A 22,126-nucleotide genomic window follows, 5' to 3' on the forward strand; every position below is an offset into this window, starting at 1 on the left:
AAACAAACAGTAACAAAAAAAATCACACCAGGGTGACAACTAAAAGGTTCTTAAGAATCATCTAGGTGGGTGTGCCACACAGGCCTCACCACCACTTTCAGTCATGATCCCCTGACTCCAAATAACTAGTCAAGAACCAAAAAAACTAAGCAAAAGCCCAAGTTACCCGATGTCCCAGTTGGTTCCCTTTCTAATGCACAATATAGTATACACACACATAATTTAACCGAGGAAACAAAAAAAAATTAATGAAAAATAACCTCAAGTGTAGGAAAATCTGGGGGTCAATCAATTCTAGTAGTCTTTAAAAGACATGAATACTGAAAGTAAATTGAAGACATCTTTTTCTTTCTACAAAAAAGGCAAGACAAACAAGTGTAAAAGCTAGAGATTTATTGTTATTTTGTGATTAATAAATTGTCAAACCGGTTATGACACTACCCCAACACTGTATACCACCAATTGCTAGTACAAAAGTTTTAAAACCATACTGAGGCATAAGGCAGAGAGAGCAGATACACACAAATATCATCCTTAACAAGTTCCTCTTAGTCATGCCTCCATCTTAATTAACCTTTGTACCTGTTTTATTCCAGGGGACAGTGTCAAAACAGTGCACGAAATGGTGGGCAACCTGCCTCTTTACCTTTTTTAATAGCAAGCAACTTACAGAAGTAATGGAATTCAACTTGTATTTCCCTTGATTTTACTGGTCTGAATTAATTTTAGTTACTTTAACATTTTAATTTCCCTTAACTGTACATGAGAGAATATAATGAATGACCTAAGAGAATACTGAACCAGAGTCAGCCAAATATATTACTGACCCCAAAGTTAGGTTTTAATTGGTCCTAAAGGAATGTACCACCCCAATAGTTTGAGAGTTAGGCAAACAGAATTTCCTTGGGGAGGGAAGAAAAAAGCTGTAGAACAGCCAAATGTACTCAACATTGTTAAAACGGCTCTTTGTTTTCACCCCTGAATGATACTTCTTTACTACACTATATGCACAGAAATCCTAACAGAATCTTGGTTGCCAGTATTATTTAGGCTGGCCCAATCCAGGACAGAACCCCACCCCACCCCCAAAATTCCCCTTCTCTCAGGCTCTGAAAAGCACAATATTTAACTATTTCTTAATAGAACTACCAAAACACTTCAGAAACAAGTGGCTCACAAATCATTTTAAATTCGTGTATTGCCTGTGCATGAGAAAACTGATAAACCCAGAAGATAGTTCTATTTTTATATGGCGATTAAAAATAACTGAAACATCAAGACACTTTCAGTGAAAGCAACATTTCAATTACAAATTGTAATGCCTGTTAAACTACCTATGGGAGAAGCTGAAAGTCCTAGGCAAATGCACTTTGGGGTTATACTACAGTGCTCCTTCAGTCTGCACAAAGATTAAGGTAATTTACAATCTGTGAATGCTGAGACAATGTTACATCATCTTGTCTGTACAATTAATACGTCCTTAAAGAGACAACCAGAATCAGTTTTTCTACTGTATTTTCAACTAGCCTCACTAACCAGTACTTTTGCTGAGATGTTTATCAAAGATGCTGTAAGATCCTACACAATTAAGAAATACTCCACTTTGAAGTATTTCCTTATCTTTATTTTATCCATTACAGACGTTTTGCTCAGATGGTCTACTGTAGTATGTTTCTAGAGATGCTATCCCAAATGTGCATACATACATTGTATACAAATAAAGCAAAAACTGTCAGTAGTATAAATCTTACAGCATTTTTGTTTGCAAAAATACATGCCAAAGTCACGATAAGCAATGTTGTATCACAAATTATAAAGCGCAAATGATTTGCTTCTTTTTAATGCTTTTATTCTACATAAATTACTACCAGAGACTAATGTTTTAAAAAGCAAATAAACTGGACAGATGCAGGACAAAAATCTGTTCACCCAACTATAAAAGGTGATATGTTTTTAAAAATTACAATAAATGCAGAAGTGTTTGATGCATGCAGTAGCCTTAAATGAAAAAGCATTGATTCCCACTGTTCCAGGAAAACAAAAAACAAACAAACACAGTGAAACCCACACATCTTACTGCACTCCACCTTAAAATGTATCATATATTGGGTTTGTTTATAACAGCACAGAATTCCAAGAGTCAAAATGAAATAAAGCGGGTATTTTAAAGATTTAAGAGCCGTTATCAAAAATAAATTACATTTTTTTCGAGATACAGAAATGCTGCTATGATGGCTGAGAGCCCAGTAACCTTTCAATAGCCGCATTGATATCACCTCCTGTGGCTATTAGAGCTTGCAAGTTGGCTTCACGGTTCAAAAATCCCATTGCACTGAGCTGTTCCAGTTGCTGCTGAAATCTAACTTCTGGATTCTGTAGCTGTTAAACAAAAACAAACCAAAGCTCTAAGGAAAATCAGTCCATGTCACACCTAAATAATCTTTTAAAATTTTAATTGCTTTTTAACATCTGCTAATCTATCAAGCGATATAAAAGCACTGGCCTCTCGTGAAACATATTCAACATATTTAAAAGTCCAATTAGTACTTTATTTACAGAGGGAGCCCAGCCTGGTGCTGTTACAACTTAGACAGGTGGGAGGGAGGCTCAAGAGGGAGGGGATATACATACAATTATCACTGATTAGTACTGTTGTACAACAGAAACCAACACAATATTGTAAAGAAATTATCCTCCAATTAAAAAACTCAAGAAACTAAAAATATATAAATAATGGAAAAATAAGATACTTACTACTAAAAAAATAATTTAAAAAAAAATTTTGGAGCTATCGACCAATTGGGTAATTGTAAAAGCCAGTGTCCTCTTGTATAAAATTCTAAAGTTCTAATCTAATGAGGGTTAGAATGTCTTTAATTTCTGTATCAGCCAGTCAAGTCTTCAGAAAAAGGTTCCAATTTCAGATGTACATACTATACTCCTCATTTTTTCAGCTGCATCTCCTTTTCAGAAATGATGTACTACAGAAATACATAAATGATCACTCAATTCTGGGCAAAATGATAATGGTGAGGCCTATACATTGTTCAACTTAGGTAACAATTCTGTCCAATACCTGAAATTGCTTTTTCCTATTAATTCGAAGAACATTTACTGAGCCAGCATGTCATGCTAGTTATCAGGAATACAAATCCTCGTATAAGATAAAACTCTGACCTGTTTATTGTATTGAATAAGGCTTAAAATAAAAAACTATGCTGTATTTTCATCATGTAGTAGTTTGAGCACAATCTACCGTGACAGGTTTGAATTTGCAATCATCTGTAAAAGTGGCATATTCTTAGTAAATAAATGATTCTAGATGCAAGCACATTAGGAGTTCACATTTTTTAGCCATATTTGTGAGGTAACACAAGTTACCATGGGAAGCAGTAGCAGGTTGGGTGAAGTACTTACAACTTTTAAGCCAAAATACAAAGAGCAGATAGAATACAGTTGTTCAGGAGGTATTTGGAATAATCAATTTCTATTCCTCCCTGACAAACTTTTATAAAAAATAATCTATTTCAAACAGTTTTCTAACACGGACTCCAAAAAAAGAATACATTTTAAAAAGCAATTTCCAAAATTACAGCAGAGCATTTCTTCCCTGCAACTATAACATTTCTTTTAATGTCTAATATAGTACCAAAGTTAACAATTATGCCTATTTTTTAGAATCAATATAATTAAGAACAAACTTTTCATTGCAAGCTCTAAGCCCCCAAAGATGACCACTTTCTTTACTTTTTTGAAATTTCTACCATTAAGAAAAGCAGAAAAGAATAATTACCTGAGGATTCACTCCAGCAAGAGCCTGCAGCATTTGTTGGATAAACTGCTGGTGTCCAGGTTCGGTGGTTCCTACTGTGGGACTTGGGTTTTCGCTAGATGCAGAAGTAGAGCCATTGGTTCCTGAAGAGCCTCCAGTACTTCCTAATGCCCCCAGGCCAGGAGTAAACCTAGAGAAAACACCAACAGTTAGTAAATCTAAACTCCTAAAAAAATAAGAGGCCAGACCAGGCTGGCTAATGGCAAATCAGTTACAATTTAACATAATGTTAGCTAAGTTATTTTCTTAAAAGAAGCATTTTTAACTTTGAAAACTCTCTTACAAACAATCTCAACCCAAAAAAGGAATGGCCATTAAATCTGAAATTCTCAGAGAAAGTAACCACTGTGCACTTTCACAATCTTTCCCAAATAAGCCTACCCTGGGATGAGGCCGGGGGCTTCAGTTGCTAAGGTCTGTAAACCCTGCTGAATCTGTAATAAGGCCTGCATTGCTCTAGGGTTTGACATTGCCGATAACGTATCAGGATTCTGCATCTAAGGAAGAAAGAAAACCAGTGGTTACGAGGGAATTAAAATTAGTGAAGGTAAAATGAAAATGTTTTCTTTGCTATGCTGGAGAAAATCTAAACCCTTACTCCTAGACACTGGTAATCTGTAATTTCTTTCCCAATATAAACACAAGCACCTCCCCTTTGACAGCAATGTCATGTGTGAATCATCACTTGACCTCCTCCCAAGTCCATTGTGAAAACCATTTTTCATAATGAAACACAATCAGGAGCCCCTCTAGAAGCCATAGTTGTTCCTCGTTTTCCAACAGATAAAAAGCATTGTTTAAGAGACAACCTCCAAATGCACAGTTTATATCACATGGTAATATGGTGAAAGCCATATATTCCTCCTTGACCAAGTGTTAATCTGTTGCTGATGGAACAATTTTACCAATCAGATACACTCTAACACAATAGTTCCAAAGGTGAAGTTAACACATGTGTTGGTTCAGCTTCACTACTTCCAAATATACACCACCTGACTAACCAAAAAAGATAGGCCTACATCATTACAATAAACCAAGGACACTGACTAACCTTAGATAATGGTTTATAGGTCAGAGGATCATTTGGATAATATTTAAAAGCCCTCCCTAGAACTACCAGTTTCAAAACACCAAGACTGACTCCTCTTTTCTTTTTAAATAGTAACATACCATGGCAATCTCAAGTACTTTTTAATTAAAGTAACTTCCTTATATGACAAGACTGACAATTTTAATCTTGCTAATTCCAAGTTTGAGGAATGAGATCTACCCCTTGGAAAACAGGCAGTCTATTAATTTGGAGGAATTAAAACATTATGAAGAAACCAAACACGTAAAGGGTAGCTCTCTTCCTGTTACTTGAGATTAGTTAAACCATAAAGCATAACATGACACAATGAAGCACTTCAAAGTTAGTAAAGTGAAAGGAAATGGTTTATGATATTAACAAAACATTCAAAATCCTAAAAATCCTCAAAAACAAAAACCAAATGGTCCTTTCCTCAGAATTTATATTTTTAAAAATAGAAGCAAAAGGTCAGCAGTGAAATGGGGCTCAGTTAAAAATCAAGCTGAATTCTCTGCAAATTGACAGCAGACTCTACTCTACATTTTGCTACCAGCCAGAGAAAAAGCAAGGAAAATGTTTACCATCAAACTTTCAAGCAAATCATTACCAAAGACAGCTAGCATCTTTTCTTACTCACTTGTTGAAGGAAAGTTGGGAGCTGTTGTCTCATTTGTTCTTGAAGCTGAGGATTTCCAGCAAATAGGGGATTATTCAGCATCATCTATGGGGCAAGTGTTCAAACAATTTTAACTGGAAATATCTGAAACAAGTAATGTACCTTGTTTAATAGTCTATCTTCCCCCCCAGTGCCTAACCTGGCACTTAACAGGGAGGAAGGTAGAACATGAATAAAAAAGGGAAGATAATGTCCACAAGAGGGATCTCCAGAAAAAACAAAAATGAGGCATCTTCTCTCTCAATGAGAATGGTGATTATGATAATGTCATGCGATATCCTAAAAAATAAAAGCAATCATTTTCTTAGGCTTTTCCTTGAGTAAAGGTGAATATTTGCCCTTGAAAGAAAAATGGAAGTAACTGGAATTCATGAAGATACATTTTCTGCTACACTCACAGAATAAACGTAAGCATCAATACATGGAACTATACATGGCTTGCACAGACACCTCAACACACAAGTGGCAAGCACAGAGAAAATCCAGATTTGGAACCACTATATCTACCTGCTTACTGCAAAAGAGCTAATATTAGGTCCAGAAAAATAACACCACAGAACAGCAACCAACTTGCCAGAGAAATGGAGTTGCCAGGTGAAAATCAGCCTAGGACTAGAACCAATAGATCTCTGGGGATAAAGTATTAAAATGCTTTAATAAGACCTAAACGATGTAAATCATTTGAGAACACCAAAATTAGCCTCTAGATTTCACCTCACTACCACCAGAGATGGAAAAAATGGCATGCCTCCTAACCTTCAAATGGGTGTTTAATGAGTTAAAAATCAGAGTCAGGGCCAATATTAATGTGTTGCATACCTAAAAGTAAGATTACAATACACAATAGCATAACCAGAAACTAAATTCTCATAGCTTCAAAAAAGACAAATTTTATATCAGTTTCCCTGCGAAAAGTCAACTAACAATGATTTACTGATAGCCTATTTACCAGTTCACATCCAAAGTCTGGTGGGGGAGCGGTGTGGAGAATGATCCCTACCCTCAAATATTAATAATGAACTATATGTGAGAGTAATTACATGTTAATTGCTAAAAGTAGACAGAATTCCTCCCTCCCTCCCTCAGTTTATCAGCTGTTGCAAAGTAGATTTAGTTAATTTCAACAAGATAGGAAGAAGTCGGACAAGTTTTATGAATATACAGCATTTATTTAGAAGTGACCAGTAAGTTCACAGTAAATAAAGTAAAATCTACTTGAGACCAACAAACCTGCTTCTTTAATGGCTCCAGTCAATAAAGTTATCACATTTATCTTTTAGGATTCATGTTATTTGAAAAAGTGTGTCATCTTAAGCCGATTCATACTTTCTCAGAAAATTGTTATCACATTTGATTAAGATTTTTCTCCTAACTTACCTGACTATATAAAGTTTATACAATCAGACTTTTTTGAATACCTAAAAATGAAAATCAAACTACAAACTTTAATACACTGGTAACCAAAGTACATTGTGAACGTTTCTAACAATTATCTATCAATATTATAAAAGCCAATTCACATCTAGCTTACTTTTGTTTCAATGTTTTGCTTTAGAGTAAAATAAGCAACATACAAAAGTGCTCAAGTCACTTTAAAAATGTAAAATTGTTAGTTTAAGTGGCTGGGAATGTGCTTGTTAGAGTCAAAATTTTAAAGCAAGATGCACATTTAATGATTATTAAATAGGCAAATATGTATTTAAAACCATACAAATAGGATCACTCTGATACATATTTTCCACATTTATTTTAAAGTGCTATCATCACAGTAAGCTGAAGCATATAATACTAATAACTCAAATAATTTTCTCATGAATAAAACAATATTTAATAAAGTATACCTACAATATACAAATTGAAAGTATATAAAAATTTATCTAAAAATATCTTTATTTCCAATTTTACAAATTTTAAGAGAATAGAAATTATTACTGAGGGCTGTTAACTCAAACATATCTGCTATATACTTGAATCAACATGGTTCCAGATTTTAGAAATATAAAAACTATCTCATTTGATATAATGAAGAAAGTGATTTAAGAGCTTTTAAAATTTTGGAAATGGAGAGAGATTACAGGAAACTATTTTAAATTCCCAACATTCCACAGAAACCATTTTTAATAAACAGCAAATATAAATTATAGACGATCAAGTTTAGTTCATATTCTCTAAGGTTTTTCAAGCCCAATGGTTCTTAACTCACGGGTACATCAGAATCACTTAGGGAACTTGAAAAAAAAAATCCAATACAGTTATATCAAACTGTCTGAGAATGGGGCTAAAAAAGTTTTTTTAATCTTAAAATTTCCAAAGTTATCCTAAACATTCAGCTAGGGTTGTGATTCACTCATTTTTTCAGTTATGGTCTCTTCTGAAACAAGTTAAAAAATAATTACTTGATGAAGGACCAGTGTACTAACTTTGGATGGAGATCTGTAGTGGAAAGGATGAGAATACTGTTCCCACAAATCTCTCTGCCCATACTGAACAATTTCAGGCTCTTTTAGAACTGCCATTTTGAATATGACTAATACTCAGAATCTGTGTAATCTAATAAATAAAAGTCTTTCAAATGTATTAACACTTCTTAATCACTTTCAAGATTTACATTACACTAAAGAGTACTGTTTCTGAAGTGCTATTTTGAAGAATAGGTTTCAAAAGGGAGAGTAATCATAAACTTTTCTATCCATCTCCTACATGAACATATGTAGATATAAAGGAAACCTGAACTTCTTTCTAGCCAGTGGACAGAGGAAATGAAGCTGTTTTAATTATATTATGAAGTATTAATTTAATGTAAAGAAACAAACTGTCCAAAAAATTGGGAGATGCAATTTGCTTTTCTAGTGTAGTAAAGCAGCACACACAAAACAAACGTGCCAAAATCACAATGATTTGGTTAGGCCATTTTGATACACAGTGCTTACAATTATAAACTCACCTGTGCAGCAAGGTCAGGGTTCTGGCTTAGTGACTGCATCATGCTTCTCATGTAGGGGGCAGACAACATGTTTTGCATAAGTTGTGGGTTTTCAGTTATTTGCTGCAACAAGCTCTGCATTCCTGGTGTATTAAACATACTAGCTGGAAGTTTTTTTAAAAAGAAGACATTTTACCAAGGGAAAGATAAATAAAAGAAAGTTTTAAAACAATAATTTTGGCAATTTTAGACAAACATACCTATTAGTTATCAACTGAACTTAAAGAATTTTTAAAACTAAGATCTCTAAAACTACATACTCAATGTATACCAATTAAGGAGGGTTTATTGACTTTAAAGATTCTAGTTGCATTTACAGGAAAATCACATCTTATGGAAAGGCTAGGTTCTAAAAAATCAATTTAAGGCAAAGTTTACTACTGAAAAATCTCCTTAAGTGAAAATGTCTGAGCCAACTTTTCCTCCAGAATCACTTAACTAGAATTATATTCAGCACTCAGTATGTTCCCAACTAAAAAAGAAGGAAGGCTTCTCACCCAGGCCTCCATGAGATTTTCACTGAATCCTGGCACTCAGTGAATTCAACCCCAAATTAAGGGGCCTTCTTCATACTTCAGTTTCCCTATCTGCAAAATGTAGATACTTGCTACTATTATTCTTTTTTTTTTTTTGTAGAGAGCTATAGCTAAATTTTGGAGAAGGAAGTGGCAACCCACTCCAGTATTCTTGCCTGGAGAATCCCAGGGATGCAGGAGCCTGGTGGGCTGCCGTCTATGGGGTCGCACAGAGTCGGACACAACTGAAGCGACTTAGCAGCAGCATCATAGCTAAATTTATGTGAATTCAATATTCTTTGGAAATTAATCTGTTCAACACATATCCACATTTTCACTTGCCGACTAGATAAACTCAGATATATTCTCAAACTTTTTCACTCCCCTTGTTCTTATTCCATTCAGTGCAGTTTAACAAGCTCAAAGCATTTGACTCTTCCCATCTAACTTTCTAGTTTATTGTAATTCTGCAGTTTTTTGTTTTTCCTATTCTCTCATATTATTTCAATTTATGTTACTCCCCTACCCCCGCCACATTCCAGAGACTAAGGATACAGTGGATGAACCTAGTCTGCAGGGCAAATATAGCCCATGAGCTAAAAATGGTTTCTACACTTTTAAATGGTTAAAAAAATTTTTTTTGTGAAATGTGAAAATATCAAGTTCAAACTTCAAGTTCCACAAATAACATTTTATTGGGACACAGTCATGCTCCCTTATTTATTATCTATAGCAGACTGAGAAGTCTGGACAGAGGCTCCATGTGGCCCTGTCATACTCTACACAGCTGTTGGATGAAACACAAATCAATGACTCAGTTATACCTTATGCCCCATGAATTACTGTAGCAAAAAAAAAAAAAAAATTTCACACACAAAATTTTTGTGTGAAATGTGAAAACTATGAAATCCAAACTTCAAGTTCCATAAATAACATTTTGTTGGGACACAGTCATGCTGCCTTATTTATTATTTATAGTAGACAAGAAGTTTGGACAGAGGCTCCATGTGGAACTATCATACTCTACACAGCTGTTGGGTGAACCACAAATCAGTAACTCAGTTATACCTTATGCCCCATGAATCACTGTAGCATACTGCTATTTCTATTCTCATTACCAGTGCATACTATTTATGTCAGAACAAGAAGAAAACGGGGAGAACTGGAACTATGTGTGCCTGCTTTTAAGGCACAGTAGATGAATTATTTTATCAAATGAGGTGGCAAAGCATACTACTATGCAATGATACTAAAATAATAAAATACACCTCAACATTGTTAGACAGAGCAGTACCACAGCAAAGCAAGTCAGAAAAATACAATTACTGGGGTTTCCCTGGTGGTCCAATGGTTAAGAGTCCGTTTACAATGCAGGGGACACTGGTTTGATCCTTGATCTGGGAAGACCCCACATGCTGCAGAGCAACTAAGCCCCTGAACTGCAACTGCTGAGCCCACATGCCGCAACTACTGAAGATCATGTACCCTAAAGCCCACACTCTGCAATAAGAGAAGCTATTGCACAACTACTAGAGAGTAGCCCCTACTCGTCTCAACTAGAGGAAGACTGAATGCAGCAACAAAGACCCAGCACAGCCAAAAGTAACTAAGTTAAAAAATAAAATACAATTATCTCATCACAGCCAAATTTCTTCACAAAAATTAAAAATGAAAATAAAGCTACAACCAAAGTTAGGTTCCTAAATGGTTTATTTGTTAACCAAGCAAGAAAAGCAGCATACTAGTTATGATTAATTAGTATGGTTATTTAAATTTTGACTGCAGCACCCAGGGAAATGCGTGCTGGGAAAATAAACTTGTTTGAGGCTACTCGCCTTTCAAGGAGAACAATTTCTCAAAAGTTAGGGACATTGAGCTGTTAACTGATAATTTAAAAACACGAATTATTTTGAGTAGTATTCTTTGGTTCCTAATGAATACATAAATGTTACGATACTGCTCAGTTCTTTTGTGAGGCAACAAGGTCAAGATGGAGGTAACTAAAATTAGCTTCTATAAATAGTCTGCATGAAATAATAAGCAAAACAATTTTCAGAGTTAAGAGAACATTCATTTGGTACAACCTGAAGTAGAATCTGCTAAGATGTGCTACATCTCATGATGATAAAAACACATGTAAAGTCTTAAAAGGATTAATTGGACAGACATACTGTTTATAAAAATAAAAGGTATTTAGACGATAGCTGATCCACTGATTCATCAGCAGGTTCTCTGGAAAATACTTTGAACTTTAACATTACTTAACTGATAAAAGTTACCAATAATAAATTTCATTTCATTCTTGTGAACTTAGCTACAGTCAATTTCATGAACTTTTGTCAGAAATATCCTGACTTGCCTAAGTACATGGCAGTTTGATGGCTTAAGAGTAGTAGTTTTCTAGTTTTGTTTGTTTTTAAAAAGACACCATTTTACTGTAATTTTTTTTTTTAAGCTCAGAGCTAAGACTGAAATTCTGCTGAACCACAATCACCATTATCAAACACTAAATGACTCTGGAAATTATCTTTTGCTAGAACCTGGTAATGTTTCTCACTGAATTCCCTAAATTAGAAGACAAAACAACATTTACATGTCAAATCCATACTGTGAAGTGCATTCTGACAAGTGAAACTGTTTGAATCACAAACAATATCAAGCTGCTTTTTACATTCTTGTGCTGTCAAGTTAAAACAAACAACAAGATCTCTTTTCACAGATTTGCAGTAAATATAATTTTGAGCTCATATTATTGTTCCAACAGCATTTTTTGGACCTTAGTGCAAGTACAAAGAAATTTCCATGCTTTAAAATTCATTTCACTGTATAACTGAGGCACTATGACCTAATCTTCAACTGGAATTGATTAATCTGCAATGACACGTTAAAAAACCAAGAAGACTCTAACAGAATCCTACAAATACTTTCCAACTAATGAACATGCTATAGTCATATTTTTGGAATCAATACATAATTGAAATGAAAAAAGTAAAATCTCATTACTTATCAGTATTAATAGATGAACATTTACAAATGATTTGCAACTGACAAAAGGAAACATTGTGGATTTTAATTAAGCAAAATGTTATCCCTAAAAAGAATTCCATTCCTATCATTAGGGAATGTGTAAAACTATATAATCCATCACTGATTCAATGGACCTGAGTTTGAGCAAACCCCAGGAAAGTTTGGTGTGCTGCAGTCCACGGGGTTACAGAGTCAGACATGACTGGGTGACTGAACAACAAAAATAATATTATACCCAATTATTATATTTTTAATTCCATCAATAAAAGAACTTGTGGAGATTGGTCTTCTAATGTAATATTCTATTTTTTTTTTTTTGCCACGCCACATGGCTAGTTTTCTGACCAGGGATCAAACTCGTGCCCTATGCAGTGAAAGCAAGGAGTTGTAATCACTGGGATCACCAGGGAATTCCCTTCCCTTCTTAATAAAATAGTCTTGATTTTGTTCTTTTGGCTCTTGGCTTGCAACGCCTAAAGTATTATTATGCCAGTGCAAGAAAAATTTGCTGACCCTTGCTCAACAATTTCCTCAGTTTCCAGAGTGAGTGCTTACAGGGCAAAAGAAGAGTAAAGAATTTCAACTTTCGGGTACATGTGTGCTTAACTTCAAATAGTTGAGTAAATGTCCTACTAGTATAAACATATGCTAACAATGTTAGGCCATCAGGGTACAATCATTATTCTGTTTCTTGTTTTGCTTTGATGGAAATATTAACATGAAATCTTAAATAGCATATCAAGCCATTAAATAAAAAAGCTGAGTAAAAAGTTACAAGACCATTTTGTTTGTAAGACAAAGTTGTTACTTTAGACACCATGCTACAATTAAAAATAATTTGTCTATCAGCTGGGAAACCTTATTAAACCTTTGTCTCTGCTCTTAGACCTCTAAAATGTGAATGAAGCATCTCTCAAAAGTTTATCAGTAAAAATCAAATAAGCATTTGATAAAATCAGAATAGGATAGTGTTTTCCTTGTTTTAAACATGGTTTATTTGGGTTTTTAGACTTAAAACTTTGGATGTTTAGACATGACTTGTATGCAGGTCAAGAAGCAACAGTTAGAACTGGACAAAGGAGTACATCAAGGCTGTATACTGTCACCCTGCTTATTTAACTTATATGCAGAGTATATTATGCAAAATGTCAGGCTGGATGAAGCACAAGCTGGAATCAAGATTGCTGGGAGGAATATCAAGAACCTCAGGCACACAGATGACACCACCCTTATGGCAGAAAGCAAAGAAGAACTAAAGAGCCTCTTGATGAAAGTGAAAGAGGAAAGTGAAAAAGTTGGCTTAAAACTCAACATTAAGAAAACTAAGATCATACATCTGGCCCCAACACTTCATGGCAAACAGATGGGGAAACAGTTGAAACAGTGACAGACTTTATTTTGGGGGGCTCCAAAATCACTGCAGATGGTTTTCAATTTTATTGAAATTAAAAGACACTTGCTCCTTGGAAGAAAAGCTATGACCAACCTGCTGCTGCTGCTGCTGCTTAGTCACTTCAGTCGTGTCCGACTCTGTGTGACCCCATAGACGGAAGCCCACCAGGCTCCCCTGTCCCTGGGATTCTCCAGGCAAAAACACAGGAGTGGGCTGCCATTTCCTTCTCCAATGTGTGAAAGTGAAAAGTGAAAGTGAAGTCGCTCAGTTGTGTCCGACCCTTAGCGACCCCACGGACTGCAGCCTACCAGGCTTCTCCATCCATGGGGTTTTCTAGGCAAGAGTACTGGAGTGGCTTGCCATTGCCTTCTCCGGATGACCAACCTAGATAGTATGTTAAAAAGCAGAGTCATTACTTTGCCAACAAAGTTCCATCTAGTCAAAGCTATGGTTTTTCCAGCAGTCATGCATGGATGTGAGAGTTGGACTATAAAAAAAGCTGAGTGCCAAAGAATTGATGCTTTTGAACTGTGGTGTTGGAGAAGACTCTTGAGAGTGCCTTGGACTGCAAGGAGATCCAACCAGTCAATCCTAAAGGAAATCAATCCTGAATATTCATTGGAAGGACTGACGCCAAAGCTGAAACTCCAATACTTGATGCGTAGAACTGACTCACTGAAAAAGACCCTGATGCTGGGAAAGATTGAAGGCAGGAGAAGGGGACAACAGAGGATGAGATGGCTGGATGGCATCACTGACTGGATGGACATCAGTTTGAGTAGGCTTCAGGAACTGGTGATGGACAGGAAAGCCTGATGTGCTGCAGTCCATGGGGTCACAGAGTCGGACACAACTGAGCAACTGAACTGACTGAGACTTATCACAGCAATCATTGTGCAATAAAAATACTCTATCATTTCACTTTACACCTGACACCTGAAGCTCGTATAATGTTTTATGTCAATAATACCTCAATTTTTAAAAATGGCATTATTTAAAATTTTACAAAACTACTTTGTATTCTAGGGCTACCTAGTGGCTCAGTTGGTAAAGAATCTGTCTACAATGCAGGGGACCCAGGTTTGATCCCTGGGTCAGGAAGATCCCCTGGAGGAGAAAGTGGCAACCCACTCCAGTACTCCTGCCTGGAGAATTCCATGAACAGGAGTGTCAGGCAAGTTACAGTTGATGGGATCACAAACAGTCAGACACGACTGTGCGACTTTCACTTTGTATTTTATCAAAAAACCTCATTTTACTCACTGTATTCTATAAAAGAATATATACTTCTGTGACCATTCTGATTATTGCCTCTCAGTAAAGAATTTTTAAAAATTCCTTATACAGCATCTCATCTCAGTTTCACTGCCAAAACACAGTTATCTTTTAAAATATACCCAATCACTCTCACCTGAGGGAAGTGGCCTCATGCTTTCATTTCTTCTCATTTAAAAGCTAAGTATTAAGACTAAAATAATCATTCTAGCTACTGGTTTTGGACCTAACACTCAGCATGTATATATCTGAATAACTGAAAAGGATAGCCATTTATTGAATCTAGTCTACAGAAAAATGACCGAAAGTAAATTCCTAACCTGCTCACACATCAGAATCTCTAGTATCTTTACACACACCTATCTTAAACTCCACTGTGGCAGATTCTGATCCACAGGTCTGAGGTTAAGAATTAGAAAGCTGACTTTTAAAACAAAGCCAGCAGGTGCTCTGATGCAGCTAAGTTTAGCCCCGGTGTGAGGAATGGATACCCACTGAGTCCTATAAAAGAACACAAAACTGGACTAAAGTCAAGGAAAATGTGCCCCACTGATTAAATACATGGCTACCTGTGTTGCCCCTACACTTTAGTTTCCCTAAGCTGTTGAAAGGAGAAGACAATCCACTTCTCCCAGGCCATCTTATGAGAAGACAAAACCACAAAACTGCCTCTGGAAATCTTTGGTAACCTCTTGAACTACAATGCACACAAGTTAATACTAATCATTACACATTTAAAGCATCCTTAAGAAAAAAAAAAGCATCTTACAACATGAAAAGGTAGTTCATAAAAGTTGTTCCTTGAACACACACAAAAGCACACAGGATAACAAGAGAAGAGGCATCCATTGTTAGGAGCATACCTCCTACTCCAGGTCCCAAATTTGGCGCAGCAGAACTCTGCCCAGCAGTACCACTGGCGGCACTGCCACTAGTGCCCCCCACTGCGCTGGTGGTGCCACTGGAAGCTGATGAACTCTGAGAAGCCTGTGGAGCCCATGGATTGGGTAATGGATCTCTATTTTCTGTACGGGAAGGCTGACTACCTTCACCTGACGATGTACTGCTCACTAATGAAGCAAATGGATTACCACCAAACTGTAATAAAAGACAAAAAATCATAAAGCATAAGCTTATGTCTTAAATAACAGATATAGAAATCTTCGTTAATGAAAACTGCATTTTTGCATACAAAAACAATGCTCAATCATAGATGTATTTGTATTAAAACAGGAGCCTTGCCCTGAAGCACAGAGCAGTGGTATTACCTGTTCTTGTGCAGCACTCAGCATGGGCTCCTGAATATCTGTGTACATGCGCCGTAAAGCATTGTATCCCCCTGGGATGCTTTCCAGGTTGCTCAAGGCTCGGTCCTGGTTTCTCATCATTTCCTGCATCATTGCTGGATTCCTAGCAAGTTCCAATGTCTAAGAAAAAGATTTCCAGAGGGAGGAAAAAGATGCCGAGATTAACTGTCATAGCTAATTTTCTAAGTTTTCTAATTCTCTGAATTAGCAACCTTCAATACTTAAATCAGAAAAGTACTGTGAGTTGGGGAGAACGGATATATGTATATGTATGACTGAGTCCTTTTGCTGTTTACCTGAAACTACCACAACATTGTAAATCAACTATACTCCAAAACAAAATGTTTTTGGTGTTAAAAAAATAATATTTTTTTAAAAAAGGAAAGAAAATTATTGTGAATAGTTCCTGCTGAAAATCACCTCAAAAAGCAAGCTAACATTCAAATAACATCAAGAGAGAAACACTGTGCTCTGCGGGAATGTCCATTTCTTGAATTGGACTCTTTGTTCCTTAGACATGCAAAACAACTATTTATAAAAAAAAAACCTTTAAAATACAGCAAAAAATTCAAAGTTCAGATAGTTCGAATTAGTGCTTTGTTGTGTTTTCCTGAACAAGGATTAGGGTTCATTTTTTTTAGCTAATGTATTTGGCAAGCTCTTTAAATACAGAAAATAAAAAAAAAATAATTATATAATTTCTTAACTAAATGAAACTATTCACATACTTGTCTCATAATATCTGGATTATTTAGCATATGACTAATTTCTGGATTTCTCTGTATCAACTGTTGCATTTGTGGATTGGCCATAATTAACTGCCTCATCAGGTCAGGATTTGAAAGCATGCTCTGGACAAAGGGATTCTCCATGATCTGGACCATCATTTCAGGATTGGACATAAGTTGCCGCTGCATCTGGCTCTGTAGTTCAGAGAAATTGGTAGTATTCAAACCCAAGCTACTCAGACCTGCAAGTCCTCCAAGGCCACCTAAGAAGATAAAGGGAAAAAACACAAATGAAATTTTATCATTAATATGACTGTGCTAAAATATGAAGATGAAGCAAAAATATTAACTGAATCAATAGCCTATTAACAGAAAACCATTCAGCTTAAAGCAAAAATAGATTTCCTATTACTTTTGTAAGTACGTTTAATTTCTATAATTGAGACTAGTAATAAATGTGTTCACTCTGATATTTAAATAATAAAACCAAATAAATATATATTTCCTATGCACAGTATAATACAAAAATATTATTTGGTTGTTTGTTGCACCTGGTTCCAGGCACAAAGCTCTTAAACCCTTAGAATTTCCTGACAGAAGGCAATATCTTGTTATCTGTAACAAGTCCCTTTAGATCATACCTCATTTATGTTAATGATATTACTTAGGATGGGGCTCCCAGATAGCCTCAGAATGTGTTGGTCACCAGAAAGATCATGTGATTTTTTGAGAGTTGGAACATTCAGCCCATCCACCAACTTCCAGGGCTAGAAGAGGATCTACAGATGGAATTCTGTGAAACTCTTGTGCAATGAGATTCACAAACTTCTGGGTTGGTGAACAAATTTACATTGTATGAGGGTGACATGCCCAGAGAGGGCACAGAAGCTCTGTACTCTTCCCCTACCCTCCACACCCATACCTTGCCCTACGCTTCTCTCCCTCTTCTACGTATCTGAGGTCTATCCTTTATAAAAAACTGGTAAATTTAAGTGAAGTGTTTTCCTGAATTCAGTGAGTCATCTGAGTAAATCATCAAACCTGATAAGGTGTTGTAGGAACCCCCAATTTACAGCCTGTCCATCAGAAGTACAGGTAGCCTGGGACTGGACTGGTATCTGAAGTAGGGGCAGTCACAGGGGACCAAGTCCTTTAACTTGTGGGATCTAATACTAACTCCAGGTATTAGTACCAGAATTGAACTACTGGATATCCACCCAGGCACTGTTGGAGAACTGGCTGGTATCAGAAAGAAAAAAAAAAAAAAATCCCAGAATATGCCCACTAAAAGAAGAAATGAAAAATATACAGTAGACTATACTTCTAATAATCTCTTTCCAGAAGACTAGAGACTAGTTTAATAAGCAGAATTCACTGATGACTGGTTGGAACAGAGCTGCTGCCCATCATGGAAACAGATGTCTCTCTGAAGGAATTAAATCATGGAGAAACCTAACAGATTCAGGAGGGTGACTGTTTATTGTAAAACTTTGTATATAACCAACAAAATGCATTCATTTCTCACTTACTGAGTACTGTGCTATATGTTGGGAATAAGGTGACAAGAAAAGACAAGCATACCCTCAGAACTCAATCTGGTGGGAAAGACAAAATAAATGTAGAATAAGTATTTCAAGAGACTGTCACAGAATACCATGATAATATATTTATTAACAGTACCTTAATATATTAATAGATAACATATTAAAAGCAAAATGGCTACTTTTCCACAAAACAACATTTAATGAATTTGGAAAATGAGTAAGTTGGCAAGAAGTAGGGAGAGCTGAGAGGACAATTTAATACTAGGCACATTATCTACAAAAGCACAAATATAAATGTGAGAACAGATGCATTCTTAAACCACAAAAAATTCAGTATGACCAAAAGAGCAGACAACAGTGCTCACCAAACATCTCATGTGCAATCTTCTTTTCTTTTGGCAGTTGGACAAACTGCCATGTGACTAGTTAAGGCCAAAGGACTGTAATAAATGGTACTGTGTCACTTTTGGCCCAAGTTTAGAATACAAGGTCCACCTTAAAACTCTTTCGCTCTATCTTCTGCCATATTCCAAATGGTGCAGCTACAAGATAGTAGAATTCCGTTAGTTTGAGTCCCTGAGGACTATGTAGATGGAGGCCTCACTGACCAGTGGAATACACGAAGCATGACCAAACTATTACATTTAGAATGGATAAACAAGGTCCTAATGTACAGCAGAGGAAACTATATTAAACATCTTGTGGAAAACCATAATGCAAAAGGATATTCTTAAAATGTATATATGTGTATAACTGAGTCACTTTGTGGGACAGCAGACTGGCACACTGTAAAATCAACTATACTTCACTAAAAAAAAAAAAGTCATGAAGAAAAGGCAACCCACTCCAGTATTCTTGCCTGGAGAATCCCCATGGACAAAGGAGCAACTAAGCAGACACATTACCACAGGATAGCCTATCCTAACCAGTGTAACTTGTGCAGAATGTTAAATGAAAATGGAGAGGCTACATCACAAAATCTTGAAATATTTTAAATGCAAGACAGTCACTTAAGATATTTTTAACAACAGTGTGGAAATGTAATAGAGTAATAAACATTTTTAAAAGTTGAGGACCTACATCAAGGAAGTAGTAACAGAAGAGAATCATTACATGGGGTGGGAAAGATTTTATGGACCAACAGACTTGGCTGGAGAGAGGTAGTAGTCTGAGACAAGATGATGAATTAATTTGTTTTGTTCTTTGCTTTCTAAGAAGGAACATACACGCTAAAGTACTTAAGAGTAACATCAGGTAATATCAAAAAGAGCTAAATACAAGGCATGGAGTTCAGAATTGATGTGGGTTTAGGTAAAAATTCGAGAGTCAACAATTTACAGTTAGGATAACGTCAGTAGGGAAAACAGAATAAAAGAACGGACGACAGAGAAGGCAGAACTTGGCGGAACAATACTAATAAAAGGAACAGGAAAAAGAGACCCACAAATGAGAGAAAAAACTGATCAGAAAATTAACCAGGGGAAAAGCTTATCAGGAATTAAAGAAAAATAATTTCAAGGAAAGACTGGCAAGCATTAGAAGACAGCAATTTAGATTTTAAAACACTTTCTTTCAATCTAAGTGTCTAAAAATCTAAAAAAGTGTCCATTAAATTTGGCAAGCTAAGAGGTCAATGGTGACTTTATCAAGGCAAGTGATGGGGCAAGAAATAGAGCACAGCAAACTTAAGTGAAAGAGAAATACAGACAGAAAACAGAATATATCTTTTCCAAAGATAGCTGAGAAAGAAAAAGGTGGTAGTGGGATTCTGTCGCTTTTAAACATGCTGCAGATGCTGCTGCTAATTCGCTTCAGTCATGTCTGACTCTGTGCGACCCCACAGACGGTAGCCCACCAGGCTCCCCCATCTCTGGTATTCTCCAAGCAATAATACTGGAGTGGGTTGCCATTTCCTTCTCCAATGCATGAAAGTGAAAAGTGAAAGTGAAGTCATTCAGTCGTGTTCGACTCTTAGTGACCCCATGGACTGTAGTCTACCAGGCTCCTCCGTCCATGGGATTTTCCAGGAAAGAGTACTGTAGTGGGGTGCCATTGCCTTCTCCATTTAAACATGGGACAGACCTTAATGAAAACACACAGCGAAAAAAAAAAAGACAAATATACAGGGTATACAGAACAACTGATGGAGAAAAGTAACTAAGATAGGAGGGTATGGCAATGAAATAAGCAGCAAAGGGACAAATTAACCAAAAGCTTTTGTGGGCTTCAATTTCTTTGACTATAAAATGAGAGAAGTGGGACATCCCTGGTGGTCCAGTGGTTAAAACTCCATGCTTCCAATGCAGGGGCCCCAGGTTCACTCCCTGGTCAGGGAACTAGATCCCACATGCCCCAACTAACAGTTAACATGCCACATCTAAGACCCAGCACAGCCAAATAAAAAATATTAAAAAAAAAAAATTGAGGGAACAGATTTACCTCAATAATACACTAAATAATTTCATTCTAATCTTTATAGATTGTTCATGTTAATCAGTTTTCCATCTAAAACTCATCTGCCTCAACCAAAAGAGAAACATTTAGCCCAAAATGTGTTTAAATCAAACATTAAAAAGAGAGAGAGAGAGAGAATGTGAATTAATGCCATGCCCTAAATGTTGTTTCCGACATAACTGGCACAGTAGAACTATCAATAAATTACTAAAAAACTTTTCCTGGAAGTGAAAGAAAATATGAGCCTCGATAAACTGTGTAAGAATTCATTACACAACTTATGATGTCATTATTCACATTTTGCTCTGTCAGGTTTTTGTTCCAACCTTGTGTATACTATAAACTCACATTTATTATTGTAAAATTTGTAACAATGACTCATCGTGAAATTCTGAATGAAGAATTAATAGGTGGAATTTTATGCAGATACTTTCTCTGAATGTCCAAGTGATATACATGCTACCATCTCAGCAGATGACAGTTCTTTAGAATACAGTACTGATTCAGATGATGTGAATATTAGACCAACAAAAAGAAAACTTCAGTAACTGATTCTGATACAGAAAGTGAAAATAAAACTCACGGTGCTGGAAAAAACTTCACAGATTTGTCAGGTGTTAACTACTACATGCAATAAACTGCAAAGTATTAGTAAAATAACAGAATTAATTTTTGGCTAGCCAAAATAAAAATTGCTGGTCACAGGTGTTGCTGCTGCTGCTAAGTCACCTCAGTCGTGTCCGACTCTGTGTGACCCCATAGACGGAAGCCCACCAGGCTCCCTGGCAAGAACACTGGAGTGGGTTGCCATTTCCTTCTCCAATGTGTGAAAGTGAAGTCACTCAGTCCTGTCTGACCCTTAGCAACCCCACGGACTGCAGCCTACCAGGCTCCTCCGTCCATGGGATTTTCTAGGCAAGAGTACCAAAAGTACCCCAGTCAATAATGAGTTAAAATGTCATTTCAAGGTATTATACTTGTCATACAACTTAGGAACTGAAAGAAGCACTAAGCCATTTATCTATCTACTTCAACTTCTGTTAGCTTCAGATCACTCTATTCCCCAACTAAACCTTCCTAAGAACCTCAGTGTAAAAACTAACTTAAGAAAAGCAGTTTTGGCTGATGCAAAAGATCCTTAACCACCGGGCTTTCATCAGGCCTTTCTGTGTGAGTTTAGAATAGTTAGAAATCACTAATGCAATCTGAGACTTTCATTTTACAAAAGAGAAAATTGTGTTCAAGGGGTTAGCTTATGATCAACAACTAACTAATCTTTTCCAATTATGTGGAATTGGTCAATTATGTGGTGGTCAAATCAGG

At 36.2% G+C, this 22,126-nt stretch overlaps 1 protein-coding gene across 2 annotated transcripts in view; it reads right to left on the bottom strand.

Annotated features, from left to right (window-relative positions):
- Nucleotides 1-378: 378 nt before the first annotated feature.
- Nucleotides 379-22,126, bottom strand: part of UBQLN1 (ubiquilin 1) — a 62,449-nt gene continuing 40,701 nt past the window's right edge. The window contains exons 4-11 of one of the 2 annotated variants that reach the window (XM_055427348.1): nucleotides 16,806-17,068; nucleotides 16,039-16,197; nucleotides 15,634-15,868; nucleotides 8,522-8,664; nucleotides 5,539-5,622; nucleotides 4,214-4,329; nucleotides 3,794-3,962; nucleotides 379-2,379 (exon numbers count right to left, since the gene is read on the bottom strand). In XM_055427348.1, coding sequence (XP_055283323.1) covers nucleotides 2,227-2,379; nucleotides 3,794-3,962; nucleotides 4,214-4,329; nucleotides 5,539-5,622; nucleotides 8,522-8,664; nucleotides 15,634-15,868; nucleotides 16,039-16,197; nucleotides 16,806-17,068 — 1,322 coding nt within the window. In that variant the 3' untranslated portion in view covers nucleotides 379-2,226. The remainder of the gene's footprint in view (nucleotides 2,380-3,793; nucleotides 3,963-4,213; nucleotides 4,330-5,538; nucleotides 5,623-8,521; nucleotides 8,665-15,633; nucleotides 15,869-16,038; nucleotides 16,198-16,805; nucleotides 17,069-22,126) is intronic. The other variant, XM_055427349.1, reaches the window with a different exon arrangement.

The sequence above is a fragment of the Moschus berezovskii genome, chromosome 7 (genome assembly GCF_049115385.1).
Source record: "Moschus berezovskii isolate FMDL1 chromosome 7, NW_MosBer_1.0, whole genome shotgun sequence".
In the NCBI taxonomy this organism is placed as follows: domain Eukaryota; kingdom Metazoa; phylum Chordata; class Mammalia; order Artiodactyla; family Moschidae; genus Moschus; species Moschus berezovskii.